A 15,486-nucleotide genomic window follows, 5' to 3' on the forward strand; every position below is an offset into this window, starting at 1 on the left:
AATTTACATTACGTCAATCTGGCATTTCTGGTTTTGTCCTGGTTTGTTGTTTTGTTTTGTTTTGCTAAACAATCTTGAACATCTGTCATCTTGCAGGCCTAATGTTAAACACAAAAACACTTTACCTCCTATAGCTTTCAATTAAGGTCTCTCAGTTTGTAATAGTTTTCCAGACAGCAAGCTCTCTGTAGGTTCGGCTTCCAGTGTGTTAACCTTTAGTTATAAGGCAAACCCAAAGAGAGAAAGTAGGAACAAAACACCTCATCTGTTGTTGCTCATGGGTTACTCTCTGTGGAAGGAACAATCATGAACACCATCTGCGCGATGTATCACAGAGGCCTCCCTGAGTCTAGCGTTTAAGGGAGACCACGTGGGTCCCTCTAAGGACTGTGAATGTGGGAAGACTGGGACTCTGGTGAAGAATACATTCCAGAAGAGATGAATCAGCTGGACAAGTTCTTTCATAGAACCCTTAGGCAGGGTTTCTCAGAAATGCCCATTCAGGATTATGCTTGGATATTATAATGATCAGAATGATACTCAATCTCTTCTGCATTTGGAGTTCTCTTGAAAAAACAAAAAACAAAAAACATCTCAGGCCGCTATTTCTCAGAGAAAGTCCCAGCCACTTCTAGGCATTTTCTTGTGTAGTCAACATTATAATTTCATAACAGTCTCTGATACAACAAATGTCAAAATAGCCCAACCTTGTCTAGATTTCAGAGATGTCTGACATGATATTGAATAAAACAATACCCATAGAAACATCAGGAAAGGTAGATTTTTCCCTGGAGACTTTTTTTCTACTTGACAAATAAGAGTGATGAAAGTGACCCCATGTCTTTTTCTCTTTGGAAGCCTGAACACTCAACCCCACTTGAGGCTCCTCAGCTATCGCAATTCTGACTTCATAGTCTGTAAATTACCATTCTCTTTTTTCTTTAGCTTATGCTTTCTACCCTGATTTATCTTTTCCCTGTTCTAATGAATTATTGTCTTATATCTGCTGTGCAGTTAGGTGACATATAACTAAATTAAATATATGAATTAAATATATGAATTGATACATACAAAGATTTGACTAAAACTAGACATAAAAATAAGTGTTCTACATTAAATTTCCAGTGTTAGAAAAGTGACAGAATTCCATCTTTCCCTACTTTTGACAGCTTTAAACTTTATATTTTCTTCCTTTCTTTGAGCCATCATTAACTTGTTTCTCAAAGCTATTCCCATATTACCCATCTTGCAGACTCAGACAGATTTGGAAATTTGCAGTCAGAGTTGTGTTGGACACATCCCCCCAGCCCACATGAGATCCTTTTTATCTGTTGCATATGAACTAGTTTTAAGTAAAATATTCCTACATCATTTAAAACCATTAATCAAAGAATGAGTTTGAAAAAAACAAAATGCAAACTTACAGTTAGAAATAATTGTAGTGTTTTTAGTTTTGGTTAGGAATCTGTTTCTTGTTTGTTAAACTCAAGATTGTGAACAGTTTTAATTCACTTGTTTATTTCCAATAGAGATTTCAGGTTTACATTTGGGCTCAGAAACAAAGTTCTCTCTCTCATTACAGAAAGGACTAAACTCTACATCTCCCCTCCCGGGCAAGGAGCTGGCTGAAGCCACAAAAACATTGCTGCATAGTCTGGGGACTCTGGCCCAGGAGGTAAGTTGTGTCTTTCCAGTACCAGAAAGCGGACCATCCACTATATCAGTTTTTTCAATTCTGAGTTTGCCAAGAGGCCCTTTTGATTTTAATATCACATGAGATGTAATATCAATTTTTGAAGCATAAGTGATCTAAAAAATAATGTTTTGATTTCCTGATTTTAGAAATGAAGAAATCAAAACTCTTAGATGTCTCAGGGCTAATTAATTAGTGGCCAACAGCTGGATATCTAGTTTAGAACCTTCTCCATTTTTTTCTCTTTGCCCGTAGGTAATCATACATTTATAAAGAGGAGAATTCTATCTGTCACTGCCCATGCACTACTTTTGTCTGTCCAGCAACTTCACCGTATTCCTTCTTTGGTCGCAAGGCCAATCATTTTACCAAAACATATGCTCGCTAACTAACAGGAATAACGTGGTGGTACTTGTAAGCATCTGGCTTCTGAGGTTCAACTATGAGAATATGGTCTCTTAATGAACATTAAGCTGAATTTGCCTTTTAGGTCCACATGTTGACAAATGTATCAGAGTAATCTCTGTCCTAGAATCAGAGGGCGTGTAGGCACTGGCAAAAGTAGTTAGCTCTGATTCCCAGCCAGTGTACACGCCCACTTTCTGACTCCCAGCCTTGTTTCAAATTAGACATTGGAAGCCAGGAACTGTCTGGTGTCCCTCTGCATAAGAAGCTAAGCCAGGGGGCAGGGGTCACAGACAATGCAGAGTAATGTATAGGACATTGGAAAATAGTAATTTGTGGGCAAATTGCCTCAGACTTGGTCCACCCTTATTTTTAGCTGCTTCTCTAATCATGACCTTTTACTAAGTAGAGAAGCTGGACCAACTGGGGTTCTTTCAGAGGGAGAATGAGAAAGAGAAACTGTTTTGCAAGTCCATAGCTGTTTCTCTAGGGCCCTGTTAGCTGACATTGACATGCCTTGCATTGCTCTGCAGCTCCCCTCCCAGCCTCAGTCCCCTTGTTCATTTCTGGGCTTAGAGAAAGCAAAGCAGGGGCTGGAACAGGGGAAGTTGCTTCTAAACTCAGGGTTTGGTTACAGCTGTTTTCACTTACATCACTGGCCCTGTTTTTTGTCTGGCATTAAAAAAAATTGGAAGCATGTGATGTTCCCATTGCGGATGTGGTGGAAACTCTCCAAGCGAACATATATATTTTTCTTGGCAGCTGCTTCTTGTGCCCTGCTTGCTCCTGGTCCAGGACAAGCAAAGACCATCTGCCTCTTTCAATAGAACACCTCCAGGTCCCTTTGATCACAAGTTACTCATTGTCTAATTCGTTATTTCTGTGAGCTAAATGGGAGACCAATAAATGCAGTTGTTTTTCCGGTCAGTGTGTGGAAAGAAAGTTGATAATTTCGACCAAGACACAACCTTTGAAAGAAAAAGAAAAAGGGAGCGAATGTCTTCTGAGGAGCTGCCTTGGTTCAGACAGTGCCACCCATTCCCTCTATGATCCACGTGACAAACCTGAGTGGGTGGGTCTCAGTGTGTCCATTTTGCAGATGGCACCAAGGCTCAGAAAGTTAGGCAACTTTTCCAGTCATCCAGTGAATTAATTGACACAACTGGGATTTGAACCCAGAACTGTGGGATTCCAAAGCCTGTGTTGTTGCCTGCTTTGTGGAAAAACTCTAGTAGCAACTGGAATAGAAAGGAGACTATTACAAGGAAGAAAATATGCACTAGCAGAACCTGGAAATTGGGAGGAAATGAGGACTTGAGGAGTACAATGAATGAAAGCTGACATAAGTTTCACATCTGGGTGATGGGAAGGGAGGACAGGGAGGCAGCATCTCAGATGTCCACCTAGCACTGACTAGCTGCCTGGCATTGCTAGGTTTGGAGACTCAGCAGTGAACACACTAACTTCTCTGTTCTCTTGGGGCACGTGTAGGGTGAGAGACAGAAATAAACAGGTCAGTGTTTAATGCCACAGGAGGGATATGTGCAGTGAAGAAAAAGCAGGGTAAGGGGGATAGAGCATGAGAAGGTGCTGTTTTAAAGGGGGTGATTAGGGAAGCCATCTCTAGGGTGACAGTTGAACCTGAAGGAAATGACAGCGTGACTGTGGAAAGGGAAGGAAACTCCAAGCAGGAAGAATGACAGATAGAGAGAAACTGATGCTAGGGCATGTCTAAGGAATGTGTTTAAGGACCAGGGAAGCTGAGCAAGTGGTGGGGGGAGGGGAGGAGCTAGAGCAGGAAGGGGGAGTGCCATACAGGCCTGGCAAGACTTTGGATTCATGCTGGGTGAGATAGGAATCCAGTGGAGGGTTTGGAGGGAGGGAACGTGATGAGATCTAGAGTTTAGACCATTTACACTCTGGTTGCTGGGTTGAGAAGAGATTGGGATGGGGGAAAGGGAAGACAGAGGACACTGTGCTGGATTGAGAAAGCAGTAAGTCAGTTTTATTCATTCATTCATTCATCTGATGATGTTCAGATACCACCGTCATCCATGGGCTAAAGGATGAAGAGCCACCCCTCCCTGACAGTCAGGGAGCACATCACAGGTCAAGTCTGGAATGTGAGCTGAGGTGCAGGAGAAAGAGTAAGAGTTGGTCCCTAAAACAGGTGCTGAGAAAAGAGTCAATGGTTTGGAATAACTCAGTAATTTATGGTGCTTCTTTAGAAAGATATGCTGGCTTTATGTGGGAGGGAATTTTTTTTTTTTTTTTTTTTGATTGGGGAGTGGTGGGATGGTGGTGAGGCTGCCTATGGAAAGAGGAGTGAGTGGCTTTTACTCACTATTGTTTAAAAACCTCTTGGGCTGATCCAATAACCAATAAAAGACAAAATGGCCTGGCTATCTGTCCCCTTTCTATCTATATGCCCCATACAGGTTATGAAAAGATAAAGTTAGGAAAAGCTGTCTACCTCACCTAATTGTGTTCTTGTGGAGTGTGCTAGATGCCGTCTCCCTGGGGAAAAAAAAACACCCTGTGGCCTCTGACCCACCTCTGGAGAGCCTAGTTTCCATCTGGAGGCGGAAGGCAAAGCTTAGGACCTAGACATTGCTGGACCGCACCACTCACAGGAACCAGCAGGCTGTAAGGTCGAAAGCGACGCACACGGAGATTTCCAGGCTGGGTGCTGGGCCGCGGGGCGCCTCCCCTCTGTGCTCTAGAGCTCAGTCTTCCCAGGAGGTGTGAATATGCAGTGATATTTCAAGGAATGCAGGGATTTATTAATGATTTATGGTGAAATGTTTGGAAATACAAAGTGCTCTATAAATATTTAATAATAGCATTGGGGCTGAGAACTCCACAAAGTGCTGGAATGCATTTGTATGTAAGACAGAGCACTGCCCGGGTGATGGATGCTTGTTGAGTGGCAGTCGCAGACACACGCTTGGCTGCCTGGACTTTCTGACTCACCCTGTTGGGGCTGTTCTGTGCAGGGCACCCTCCTGTGTGGCATGGATTTACCCCTCAGCGCACGTTATTTTAACTTCCCTATCTTCATGAGTAGAGGGCAGGGTTCAGACCACGGTATAAGCATCTACTGCCCCCCAGAGTTACCAAAACCAGGCCAAGTCAAAGTTGTGTCTCAGCAAGCTCCGTGAAGGATAGAGAAGTTGAGTCCTCAGAGACATGATGTGACTTTTCTAAGGCTGTAAGCTGACGAGGGACATAGCTAGGTTTCAGACTTGAGTTTTTCTTTGTTTTTGTTTTTTTGAGACAGAGTCTTGCTCTTGTCGCCCAGGCTGGAGTGTAATGGCACTTAGCTCACTGCAGTCTCCACCTCCTGGGTGCAAGCGATTCTCCTGCCTCAGCCACCCAAGTAGCTGGGCTTACAGGGACCCACCACCATGCCCAGCCAACTTATTTATTTATTTTTTTAGTAGAGACAGGGTTTCACCATGTTGGCCAGGCTGGTCTCAAACTCCTGATGTCAGGTGATCCACCTGCCTCAGCCTCCCAAAGTACTGGGATTACAGGTTAGAGCCACCATGCACCCAGCCCATACTTGAGTTTTTCACCTTAAGCTTTTTTCATTGCCTGACACTTTATTGAGATGAAGACGGAGAACTTCACATACTGTACCCTTTTCCCAAAGGGGAGGGGGTCCTCAATTTCCACACTGGAGCTTGAGGAATTTTAAAAGTCAGTCAGTTATCGAGGATGAGAGCAGTTCCTGATAGGCTCAACCACAGTCAGATGTAGCTGTCCAGAGAAAGCATTCTGATCTATAACCTGGAAATAATCCCAGTGAATCAAAGCCTGGCTCCAGGGGCTTCACTGACTCTAGACTGTGCTTCTCAAACTTGAGTGGGCATACGAATCCCCTGGGCATCTTGTGAAGCTGTAGATTTGAAATCTGCAGGTCGCAGAGGGGTCTCAGAATCTGCTTTTCCAACAATGTCTGCAGTAATGCTGATGCTGCTCGTCCCTGGGTCACAGACTGGGTAGCCAGGTTCTGGCAAGCTCATCCCAAGGCTTTGAAATGGCATCAGACAAAATATGTTCTGGGACATCGCTTTTGAGAGGTCAAGAAAATAACATGTTTCTTTCTCTTCTCATCCCCAACCCTTGCACTGCCCTTTTCTCCCTTCCCCTACCTTCCTTTCCCCCCCATCCCTGACACCAGCTGTTCAGCATGAGGAGCTGGAGTGACATGCGACAGGAGGTGATGTTTCTGACCAATGTGAACAGCTCTAGCTCCTCCACGCAAATCTACCAGGCTGTGTCTCGTATTGTCTGTGGGCATCCCGAGGGAGGGGGGCTGAAGATCAAGTCTCTCAACTGGTATGAGGACAACAACTACAAAGCGCTCTTTGGCGGCAATGGCACTGAGGAAGATGCTGAAACCTTCTATGACAACTCTACAAGTGAGTGAGTGTGCAGACGCTAGCTCTGTCTCTGTCCCCATCCCTGCCTTAGTTCTGGCCTTGACCTGTGTCATCTCCCCCCTCTGAGCAGCGTTAGATGTCTACATGCCCATTTTCCCACTAGATTGAGCTTCTTCTGGAGGAGAGAGTCTTCTCTTGATTAGCTAGCTGTCCCCAGTTCTTTGAATGCAGCCTGGCACTTCTCAGGTGCACAGTAGTGTTTATCGATGGAATGAATGATTGACAGCCAGCCTCCTGGTTTTCTGGGGAATGAAGGAAGGTGGCTTCCAGAGTAATCAAGAATGAGATAATGGCAGAAGGACAAATCCTGCATGATCTCACTTATATATGGAATATATATAAGGTACAAAGTGTCAGTTTCACATGATGAATAAGTTCCTGATATCTGATGTACATCACGATGACTATAGTTAGTAAGACTGTTTGATATACTTGAAATTTGCTAAGAGAGTAGATCTTAAGTGTTTACACTACACAAAAAAGGTAATTATGAGCCGAGCATGGTGGCTTACCCCTGTAATCCTAGCACTTTGGGAGGCCAAGGTGGGCAGATCACAAGGTCAAGAGTTTGAGACCAGCCTGGCCAACATGGTGAAACCCCATCTCTACTAAAGATACAAAAAATGAGCTGGGCATGGTGGCGTGTACCTGTAATCCCAGCTACTCGGGAGGTTGAGGCATGAGAATCACTTATACCCGGGAGGTCGAGGTTGCAGTGAGCTGAGACCACCCCATTGCACACTGGCCTGAGTGACAGGGCAAGACTCCTCAAAAAAAAAAAAAAAAAAAAAAAAAAAAGGCAGCCATGAGGTGATGGATATATTAACAGCTTGATTGTGGTGATCCTTTCACGATATATACATATATTAAAACATCATATTGTATACCTTAAATATGTACAATTTTTACTTGTCAGTTATAATTTAGAAATGCTAGAAAAACACTTTTAAAAAGGATAATATACTAGTCTTAATATTACCAATGAGGTAAACTTTATAATAACATAAAAAGAAGCAACAGTAATGATAATAACAGCAACAACAAAAATAACTCTAACATTTAAGTAGAATTTCTTATGCACTATGCATTCTGTTTAAGTTATCTTATTTTACCCTCATGACAACCCTGCATAGAAGATTTTTTTTTCTTTTTTCCTTTTTTTTTTTTTTTGAGACTGTCTCCCCCTGTCACCGAGGCTGGAGTGCCGTGGCACGATCTCGGCTCACTGCAGCCTCCACCTCCCAGGTTCAAGTGATTCTTCTGCCTCAGCCTCCTGAATAGTTGGGATTACAGGCACATGCCACTGCACCCAGCTAATTTTTTTGTATTTTTAGTAAAGATGAGGTTTCACCATGTTGCCCAGGCTAGTCTCGAATTGCTGACCTCGTGATCCACTCGCCTCGGCCTCCCAAAGTGCTGGGATTACAGGTGTGAGCCACCATGCCCAGCCGGGAAGATTCTTTAACCCCACATTTCATAGGTTCAGAGAGGTTAAGTGCCTTGGTCAGAGCCACCTCAGAGTTAATCCACAAGAGCCAGCACTTAAGCGCAAATCTGCCTGGACCTGTGCTCTCTAAAATAACTGTTAGTGGCATGTGTGGCCTCACACTCGGACATTTGATCTGCTCTTTGTTTCCCATTCTTAGCTGCAAGGCAGTGTTAAAGAACCTAGTATCTCCATATCCACTTCCCATACTTAAGCACTTTTGTGGGCATGTGTGCCATATGCCTGGTGGCAGTGGGGATCCAGTGTTACAGTTTTAGAGTGGCATCCTTTTCCTTGAAAACTTGATGCAGGTGAACCTTTCTGCATTTCCAACCACAGGTGTGTCCTTCAGACGCTGAGTGAGGCAGGTTTTGTACTTTATTGTGACACAAGAACCTTCTATTCTTCTGCGGAGTAAAGCAGTGCAGACATTTGCAAGTTGCTTTACAAGCCTGAAGAGGATGGTATTGTAGACAGGCTTACTGAAATCCCATCCCCTCCTCTCCCCCAGCTTGCAAGTCGACCCAAGGGAGCCTTTATTTCCACGACAGACATAATTGTGAGGACATCCTCATTAAGAAAAAAAATTCTATTATCTTTGCAGCATATAAAGGATACTTAGTATTTAAAAATCCCTGGAAAAACTTACAATGACATTTTAAAAAATCAGGGATCTTGCTGGATAACCAAAATCATTTGTCTGTTACAACATTTGTATTTGGGATTTTGTTAGGTGGATATATACTGGTTTGTGTTAATTAAAAAAAATTTGGTTTTTGCTTGAAAACTGATATCTGAATTCAGCCTTCTGGTTGCCCCTCAAGAGTTAGTTTAAATGTTAGTCCTGTTGTCAGTGAAAACAGCAATGAGGCTGGCATGAGAGTGTGAATCTGGAGTTAGGAGGGTTTGTGCTTAGTGAAAATGTTTTTCCAGATCAGCTCAGTTGTGAGTTATCCATCACTGATGTTATAATAAGCTCTGATTATTTATCAAGCATCATTCTAGAGGCTTTATAGATAATATCTCAGTTAATCTGAGATAACATTCTCCACATCTCTGCCAAATAGATATTATGAATTTTAATTTTACAGAGGAGCTGAGACTCAGATAAGTTACTTGTATGACTACTCGTGGTAGAGCTGGGATCTGAACTCAGAAAAGCCCTTGTAAGTTTCTGTCAGCATATGACCATGCATATGAACGTTTGTCTCCCCTCTTCTTTGTAGCTCCTTACTGCAATGATTTGATGAAGAATTTGGAGTCCAGTCCTCTTTCCCGCATTATTTGGAAAGCTCTGAAGCCTCTGCTCATGGGGAAGATCCTGTATACACCTGACACTCCAGCCACGAGGCAGGTTATGGCTGAGGTAAGCTACCCCCAGCCCAAGACTCCCTCCCCAGAATCTTCCCAGAACTGGGGGCAAAAAACTCAAGGTAGCTTCAGAGGTGTGTGCTAGGTATACTCAGGGCTCTTCTGGAATTCCCAGAGTGAAAATCTCTAGTCTGATGCAGACCAGAGTTGAGTGATAAGGGCCAGCCCCCTGGTCCTGGGTATAGAATCATAGTTATCAGCAGGCATTTCTTGGGGATGGGGATGGCTGGCACAGGGCTGCTGTGGTGGGGTATCTTTTCACGGAGGAGCTGAAGTGCTCATTGCTTCTCCTCCTCTTTCTGTGGTCCCTGGCTCCCCACCTGACTCCAGGTGAATAAGACCTTCCAGGAACTGGCTGTATTCCATGATCTGGAAGGCATGTGGGAAGAACTCAGCCCCAAGATCTGGACCTTCATGGAGAACAGCCAAGAAATGGACCTTGTCCGGGTGAGTGTCCCTCCCATGACCATGCACTGAAGCAGGAGCGGCCGCGAGAAACAGACCTCTTAGACACCGAACTAGAAAGGAAGAGGTTTTATTATTACGGCCCAGGAACAAGGCTTTGTGTTTTGTCCAAATGGCCAAGCTCCCCTAACAAAGAGAAGCTCTGCCTTTATATAGGCTTACACTGTAGATATTACACGTGAAAGGATCTTAGGTTTACAGCCTTAGAAATTACATGTGACAGAAATTACATGTGAAAGGGTCTTGGGTTTACAGCTTTAGAAATCACATATGAAAGGGTCTCGGGTTTACAGTTTTAGGAATTACATGTGAAAGGGTCTTGGGCTTACAGCTTTATAAATCACATATGAAAGGGTCTCGGGTTTACAGTTTTAGGAATTACATGTGAAAGGGTCTTGGGCTTACAGCTTTATAAATCACATATGAAAGGGTTCTGGTCTCCAGATGGAGGAGTGGGGTGAAAACAATGTCTTCTAGAGAGATTCCCCCATACCATGCGTGCTGTCTTATAAGAAGGTGATTGAAGAGGCGCCACCAGTCAGCCAGCCTTTTCTTCTATTGAAATGCAATGTGGAGGTTAAGGGGGAGGTGATCCCAGATGCCTGGGTCTCCTTCCTCACCCCACCTTTGAGACCCTCACCACTCTATAGTATTAGTGAGAGGTCTCACTCTCGTTTTCATTTCCCAGATCCTCTGAAGAGACTGATTGGTAATGATTCATATAATATACTTGTGATGTCATTTTTTGGCTAACTATAGTAGTGATGAATCCCCTAATCATCTGAAGGAACAGGGGGAGTAAACAAGGGAGTAGTACACAAACACCCACTATTGTTATCACACTTAAGATGAGGGTTTTTAATCCTCCCAAGGCTGAGGACCAACCTTTAAACAAGAGCTCAGGGTTGAATTGATGCCATACCTGCACAAGCACGTGTGCTAGTTTGGTTATCTTTTAACTGCATGACCCTGGTTGTTTATGTGCAGGCAGCAGTTGGTTAGTTTGAATTTTTTAGACTCCTCCTTCAGCTGCCAGCAAATAATCTAAGGCCAACCGGTTCTGATAAATGGCATTTCTCATCGGAGTTTCTTGTCTGGCCAAAATGGCCAGAGCTTTGTCCATTTCATTAACAAGTATTTCCAAGGCAGCCTGCAACTGAATGATCTGATTTAGCATATAGATAGGAGTCCGGTGTCCCCATGAGCCATTCTCTGTCCCTGTGGCCGGCCTATAGTACTTAATAAATCTTTCCAGTGGCCACTTATTATTTTCCCTTTTACCTATTTTCAGACTTCTTTTCTTCGGGCGGAGTAGACTGGATGTCCTAATAGCTCCCCCGTCTTAACAGATAATAGGGAAAAAGAAGGCTTAATGATGCCTATGACACAGCTACCTGTCCGTCTTTAGGGCAGCTGTATGTATGCTCTATGTCCGCATATCCAGTACAATCCAGGAGGGGCTGTCCAGTCTCTCCGGGACCCAGGGTGATTCCAAGCATCCTGTAATTTTGGAAATTCTATGAGACGATTCTTTTCAGTATAGTTTGAGCTCCACCAGGTTACAGTGCCCACTGTTCCATTATGCAGTCGCTGCCCGATGCAGCTAAGCTTTCCAACAGGAACACAGGAACAGTGAAGTCTGTTCCTTCTCTGGTCAAACAATATTGTCCAATAATTGAAACCTTTAAAACCCAGAAACTGTTGGTTTGAACCCTTTGAACTGAGGTCAGGTCAGGGACAGGGTCAGAAGGTAATAACTCACAGGCTTCCCATGGCCACCTGTCACCCATAGTCGTCCGTCCACATACATAGCAAGAAGTGACTTTGAGGGAATGGGCCACATTTTCAGCAAATTGAAGGAACAAGATCTTTGTCTTTTTCAGAAGTTCTGGCACTGGCTTATTTAATATACCATAAAAGTGCAGGTACACTGGCTGGCCTGAGTGTTTTTGGATTTTTCCCTGAATCTGGATACTAACTCTGGGGTCAAGCCATTTCCCATCAGTTCCTAGCATTACACTCTCCCCTTTTTCCCATTTAGGGTCTTAGGGGTTTGTGACTATTAATTCTACTGGGTTACAATGTCTTGAGGCACAAGACACATTACTCCCTGGAGTGGTGTCTCTCTCTTTTACAAGACAAATGGGATTATTTGTATTATTTTTCCAAGTGGCCCAGATGACGCATGACCCAAAAATGCAATTACTGCACCAATAGGTTCTCTGGCAGATATACTTATGCTCTTTTGCCTAACTTTGTTCCAAGGGACCACAGCCACCCCGACTGGAACGATAGGCACTGATGGCTGCACAGGCATCAAACCTTAGTGTAACCTGTTTTGGGCTTCCATTCTCCTTTGTTTTAGCTATTAATTTAGTAGGGCTATTCCATCGCCCTGTTAGGAGTCTAATTTTGAAAGTCGTATGTGTAGGGGGCTGTGATGGGCCATAGCATACATCGGGCTGTCCATCCCCTGGACTACACACCTTATACCTAGTACCATTATATAAACAGGTTCCCTTCTGTGTCCCGGTACATTCATAATAACTGTAGAACAGAAGAATGGCAGTAACTTTCCATCCTACCTTAGTAACCTGGTGTACACACTGAGAACATCCTTCAAAATTAGTTAATGTCCCTACTGTACAAGTCCAAATATTAAGAAGAACAAGTCCCACGATGAATTTCCTCATGCTTCAGCCGTGCGTGGACCAGCCAGCTTCTGGGATGTGGCTGGAGCAGGACTTGCTGTCCTTCTTAAGGTGATTCTGTAGTTGTTGTCTGGGTCTGGTGTAGCTTCCCAAGTCTCAGCTACTGCTGGTTTTTACACGGCTGTGGTGGATCCAGGCTGGGATTCCCTCTACTTTTATGGCTGTGGGAGTAGTCAGGATCATGGTCTGGGGTCCTTTCCACCGTGGCTTTAGAGGGGCTGCATTCTAGTCCTTTATCCACACATGATCACCTGGTGAGAAAGGATGAACTGAGAAGAATAAGCGTGCAGGACATCTTTCATTTATCCAGGTTGAAATATCCTGAGCAATTCTCCTTAGAGCTGGTAACTGGTGTCCTAACTCAATCTTTCCCCATTCCCAAGGAGTTCCCGGGAGTGCCCGGAGCATGGGAGGGGACCTATATAATAAAACTTCATGGGGGAATATGCTGTCCACATAGAGGGAGTGCATCTAATTTTGAATAACACTGAGGGAAGTGCCTGCACCCGCTTTGATCCTGTTTCCTGACACACTTTCCGTAAGCTGTTTTTGATGGTCCAGTTCATTCTTTTCACTTTTCCTGAACTCTGAGGGCAATAGGCAGTGTGCAGTTTCCAAAGTAATACCCCAAGGCCACTGCTGTCTTCTGGGCCAAATTCACCACAAATGCTGGTCTGTTGCCTGATCCAGTGCACAGTGGCAGTCCAAACCTAGGGATGAGATCTCGAAGCAGCACACAGATTATTTCTTGGGCTTCCTGGCACCAGGGGCAAAGTAGAGAGTTTAGGGTATTGCACAAACCCCAATGGTGATGCGGAGATTTTCACTTTAGCAGCCTCAGGTATTTGGCAGGCCTAGTATTTGTTAACCAATGATGTCCTTTGGTATTCATTAGAGTCACTACTGTGTTGGGTGCTTTGATATTTAAATTCTTCCCAGAGTCGATACTAGAACTTCAATTGCCATTCCTTTTATGATTATGATTATGATTATTTCTGACACATACAGCATGAGAGGCTTCGTTAAATCGGATAGCCCCAAAGCCAGGGCTGACAAAAGTTTCGCTTTTAGTTTCTGCCCCATCCAAAGGGTTTCTTGTCTTCTCCCCTCCCGGCTTTGTCACTTAATGTAAGGATTTGGCCACTACTGCAAAGTTTGGAATCCACGATTCACAAAACCTGCAGCTCCCAGGAACTCCCTCACCTGCCTTCTAGTCTCGGATTCTGGCAGGTTGCAAATGACTTGCTTCCTCACTGCTCCTAGGCTGCATTCCCCCTTCCAGACCGTGAACCCCAGATATCGAACTTGCTGTCGGCAAATCTGGGCTTTCTTTTTAAACACTTTATACCTACAGTCCTCCAGATGCCAAAGTAAGGCATCTGTTCCTTTTGCACACCCAACTGCCATGGGGTGTCCCAATTAAAGGTCATCAGCATATAGGGGCAGCATGCAGCCTAAGTCCTTAGCAAGAAACTTGTGGGGGGCGGTCACGGGCTAGTGCCTCCTCAAGGATGGTGAGAGCATTTCTGAGCCCTGGGAAGCCGGGTCCAGGTGTACCAGGTAGTCATACCTGTTTCTGGATTTTTCCCATTGAAACACAAATAGTTTTTGACCCTCAGAGGCTAGTCCAATGCTAAAGAAATATTCTTTAAATCCAATCAAGTGAACCAACTATCCTCTGCTGGCAATAATTCCAACTGCGTGCACAAGTCGGGTGCAAGTGGGTGCAAAGTCACTGTAGTCTGATTAACCAAATGTAAGCCCTGCACTGGCCTGGGCAGAAATACCAGTCTTCAGTCCCTGGTTAGGGCAGGTCTCTACCTTCCTTCTTGAGGGACAGTGAGAGCCTGGATAACCCCTGCTAGAGGCAGTCTTAGCTGCGGGGAGTCCTCATTATTCAATGGGATAGTTGTAGCCCTTAGTTTGCACAACAAGTTTTGCTGGAGAAAGGGGGTAGGGGCAGTCCAGCAAGTACAAGAAAGTCTGTTTTTCTAACACCTTAGTAGCTCTAACAATATTGGTTTTGTTTCCTTTGATGGGGGGTTGCAGGGCTGTCATCTGGACCATGGGCTCTTTGAGGGCGTATGAGCCCGGCCCCTCCTCCTTTAGTCTAGTGGCCCTTCCATTAGACTGAACAGAGTTCCTTCACTTTTGTCTGAAGCCTTTCGCTTAGGGTCTTCCTGTTTTCCTGTTGGCTGGGGACACCTGTCCTTCCAGTGCCCCACTTCTCTACAGTAAGTGCACTGATCACCTTGCAGGCGCGGGTGGGCAGACTGCGGGGCTTTCCAGGCACCCCCCTTTTCCCACACTCTTGGGGGCGCTCCTCTAATAGCAGCAGCTATCAAGTCAGCATTTCTTCGAGCCTGACGTTGGTTATCTCTACTACCTTCTTTACAGCTCACTGCTTCTCAGTTCACAAACACCTGGTTAGCTACCTTCAGTAACTGTGAGGTATTCATGACTGCAAATCCTGCTTGTTTCTGCAATTTTTGTCTAATGTCTTCTGCCTGCTGACTGACTAATGTCATATTTATCATGCATTGGTTTTCAGGGCTTTCAGGGTCAAAAGGAGTATACATGCGAAACACTTCATCCAGCCTCTTGTCCGTGTTAAAAAGATACATAAGCAGCTGGTGGTAGTCAGCAGGAGTAGGGTTATGAGTCTGAGTAATCATTTGCAGTAGGTCAATGAGAGCCTGTGGCTTCTTGGCATCAAAAACTCTTCTGCCGCTGGGTCTGCCAGAACCTTGGGGCCCGTGTCTCTGCCACTGACTCTGCCCCATCCAGGCGCCAGATGTTGGGAGTCTGCGTCTTTCGGTGAGGGGGGATTTTTTCTATCAGTCTGTCCCTTGGCCACTAAAACAGTCACTGCCTGTCCTCTTAACCACTTTGGAGGGTTCAAAACTA

At 44.6% G+C, this 15,486-nt stretch overlaps 1 protein-coding gene across 2 annotated transcripts in view; it reads left to right on the forward strand.

Annotated features, from left to right (window-relative positions):
• ABCA1 (ATP binding cassette subfamily A member 1) overlaps positions 1 to 15,486 on the forward strand; it is a 154,841-nt gene that overhangs the window by 83,039 nt on the left and 56,316 nt on the right. For both annotated transcript variants that reach the window (XM_017527761.2, XM_017527759.2), the window contains exons 8-11: positions 1,583 to 1,675; positions 6,285 to 6,525; positions 9,259 to 9,398; positions 9,734 to 9,850. In XM_017527761.2, the coding sequence (XP_017383250.1) occupies positions 1,583 to 1,675; positions 6,285 to 6,525; positions 9,259 to 9,398; positions 9,734 to 9,850 (591 nt within the window). The remainder of the gene's footprint in view (positions 1 to 1,582; positions 1,676 to 6,284; positions 6,526 to 9,258; positions 9,399 to 9,733; positions 9,851 to 15,486) is intronic.

Source organism: Cebus imitator, unplaced genomic scaffold, assembly GCF_001604975.1.
Source record: "Cebus imitator isolate Cc_AM_T3 unplaced genomic scaffold, Cebus_imitator-1.0 Scaffold51, whole genome shotgun sequence".
In the NCBI taxonomy this organism is placed as follows: Eukaryota; Metazoa; Chordata; class Mammalia; order Primates; family Cebidae; genus Cebus; species Cebus imitator.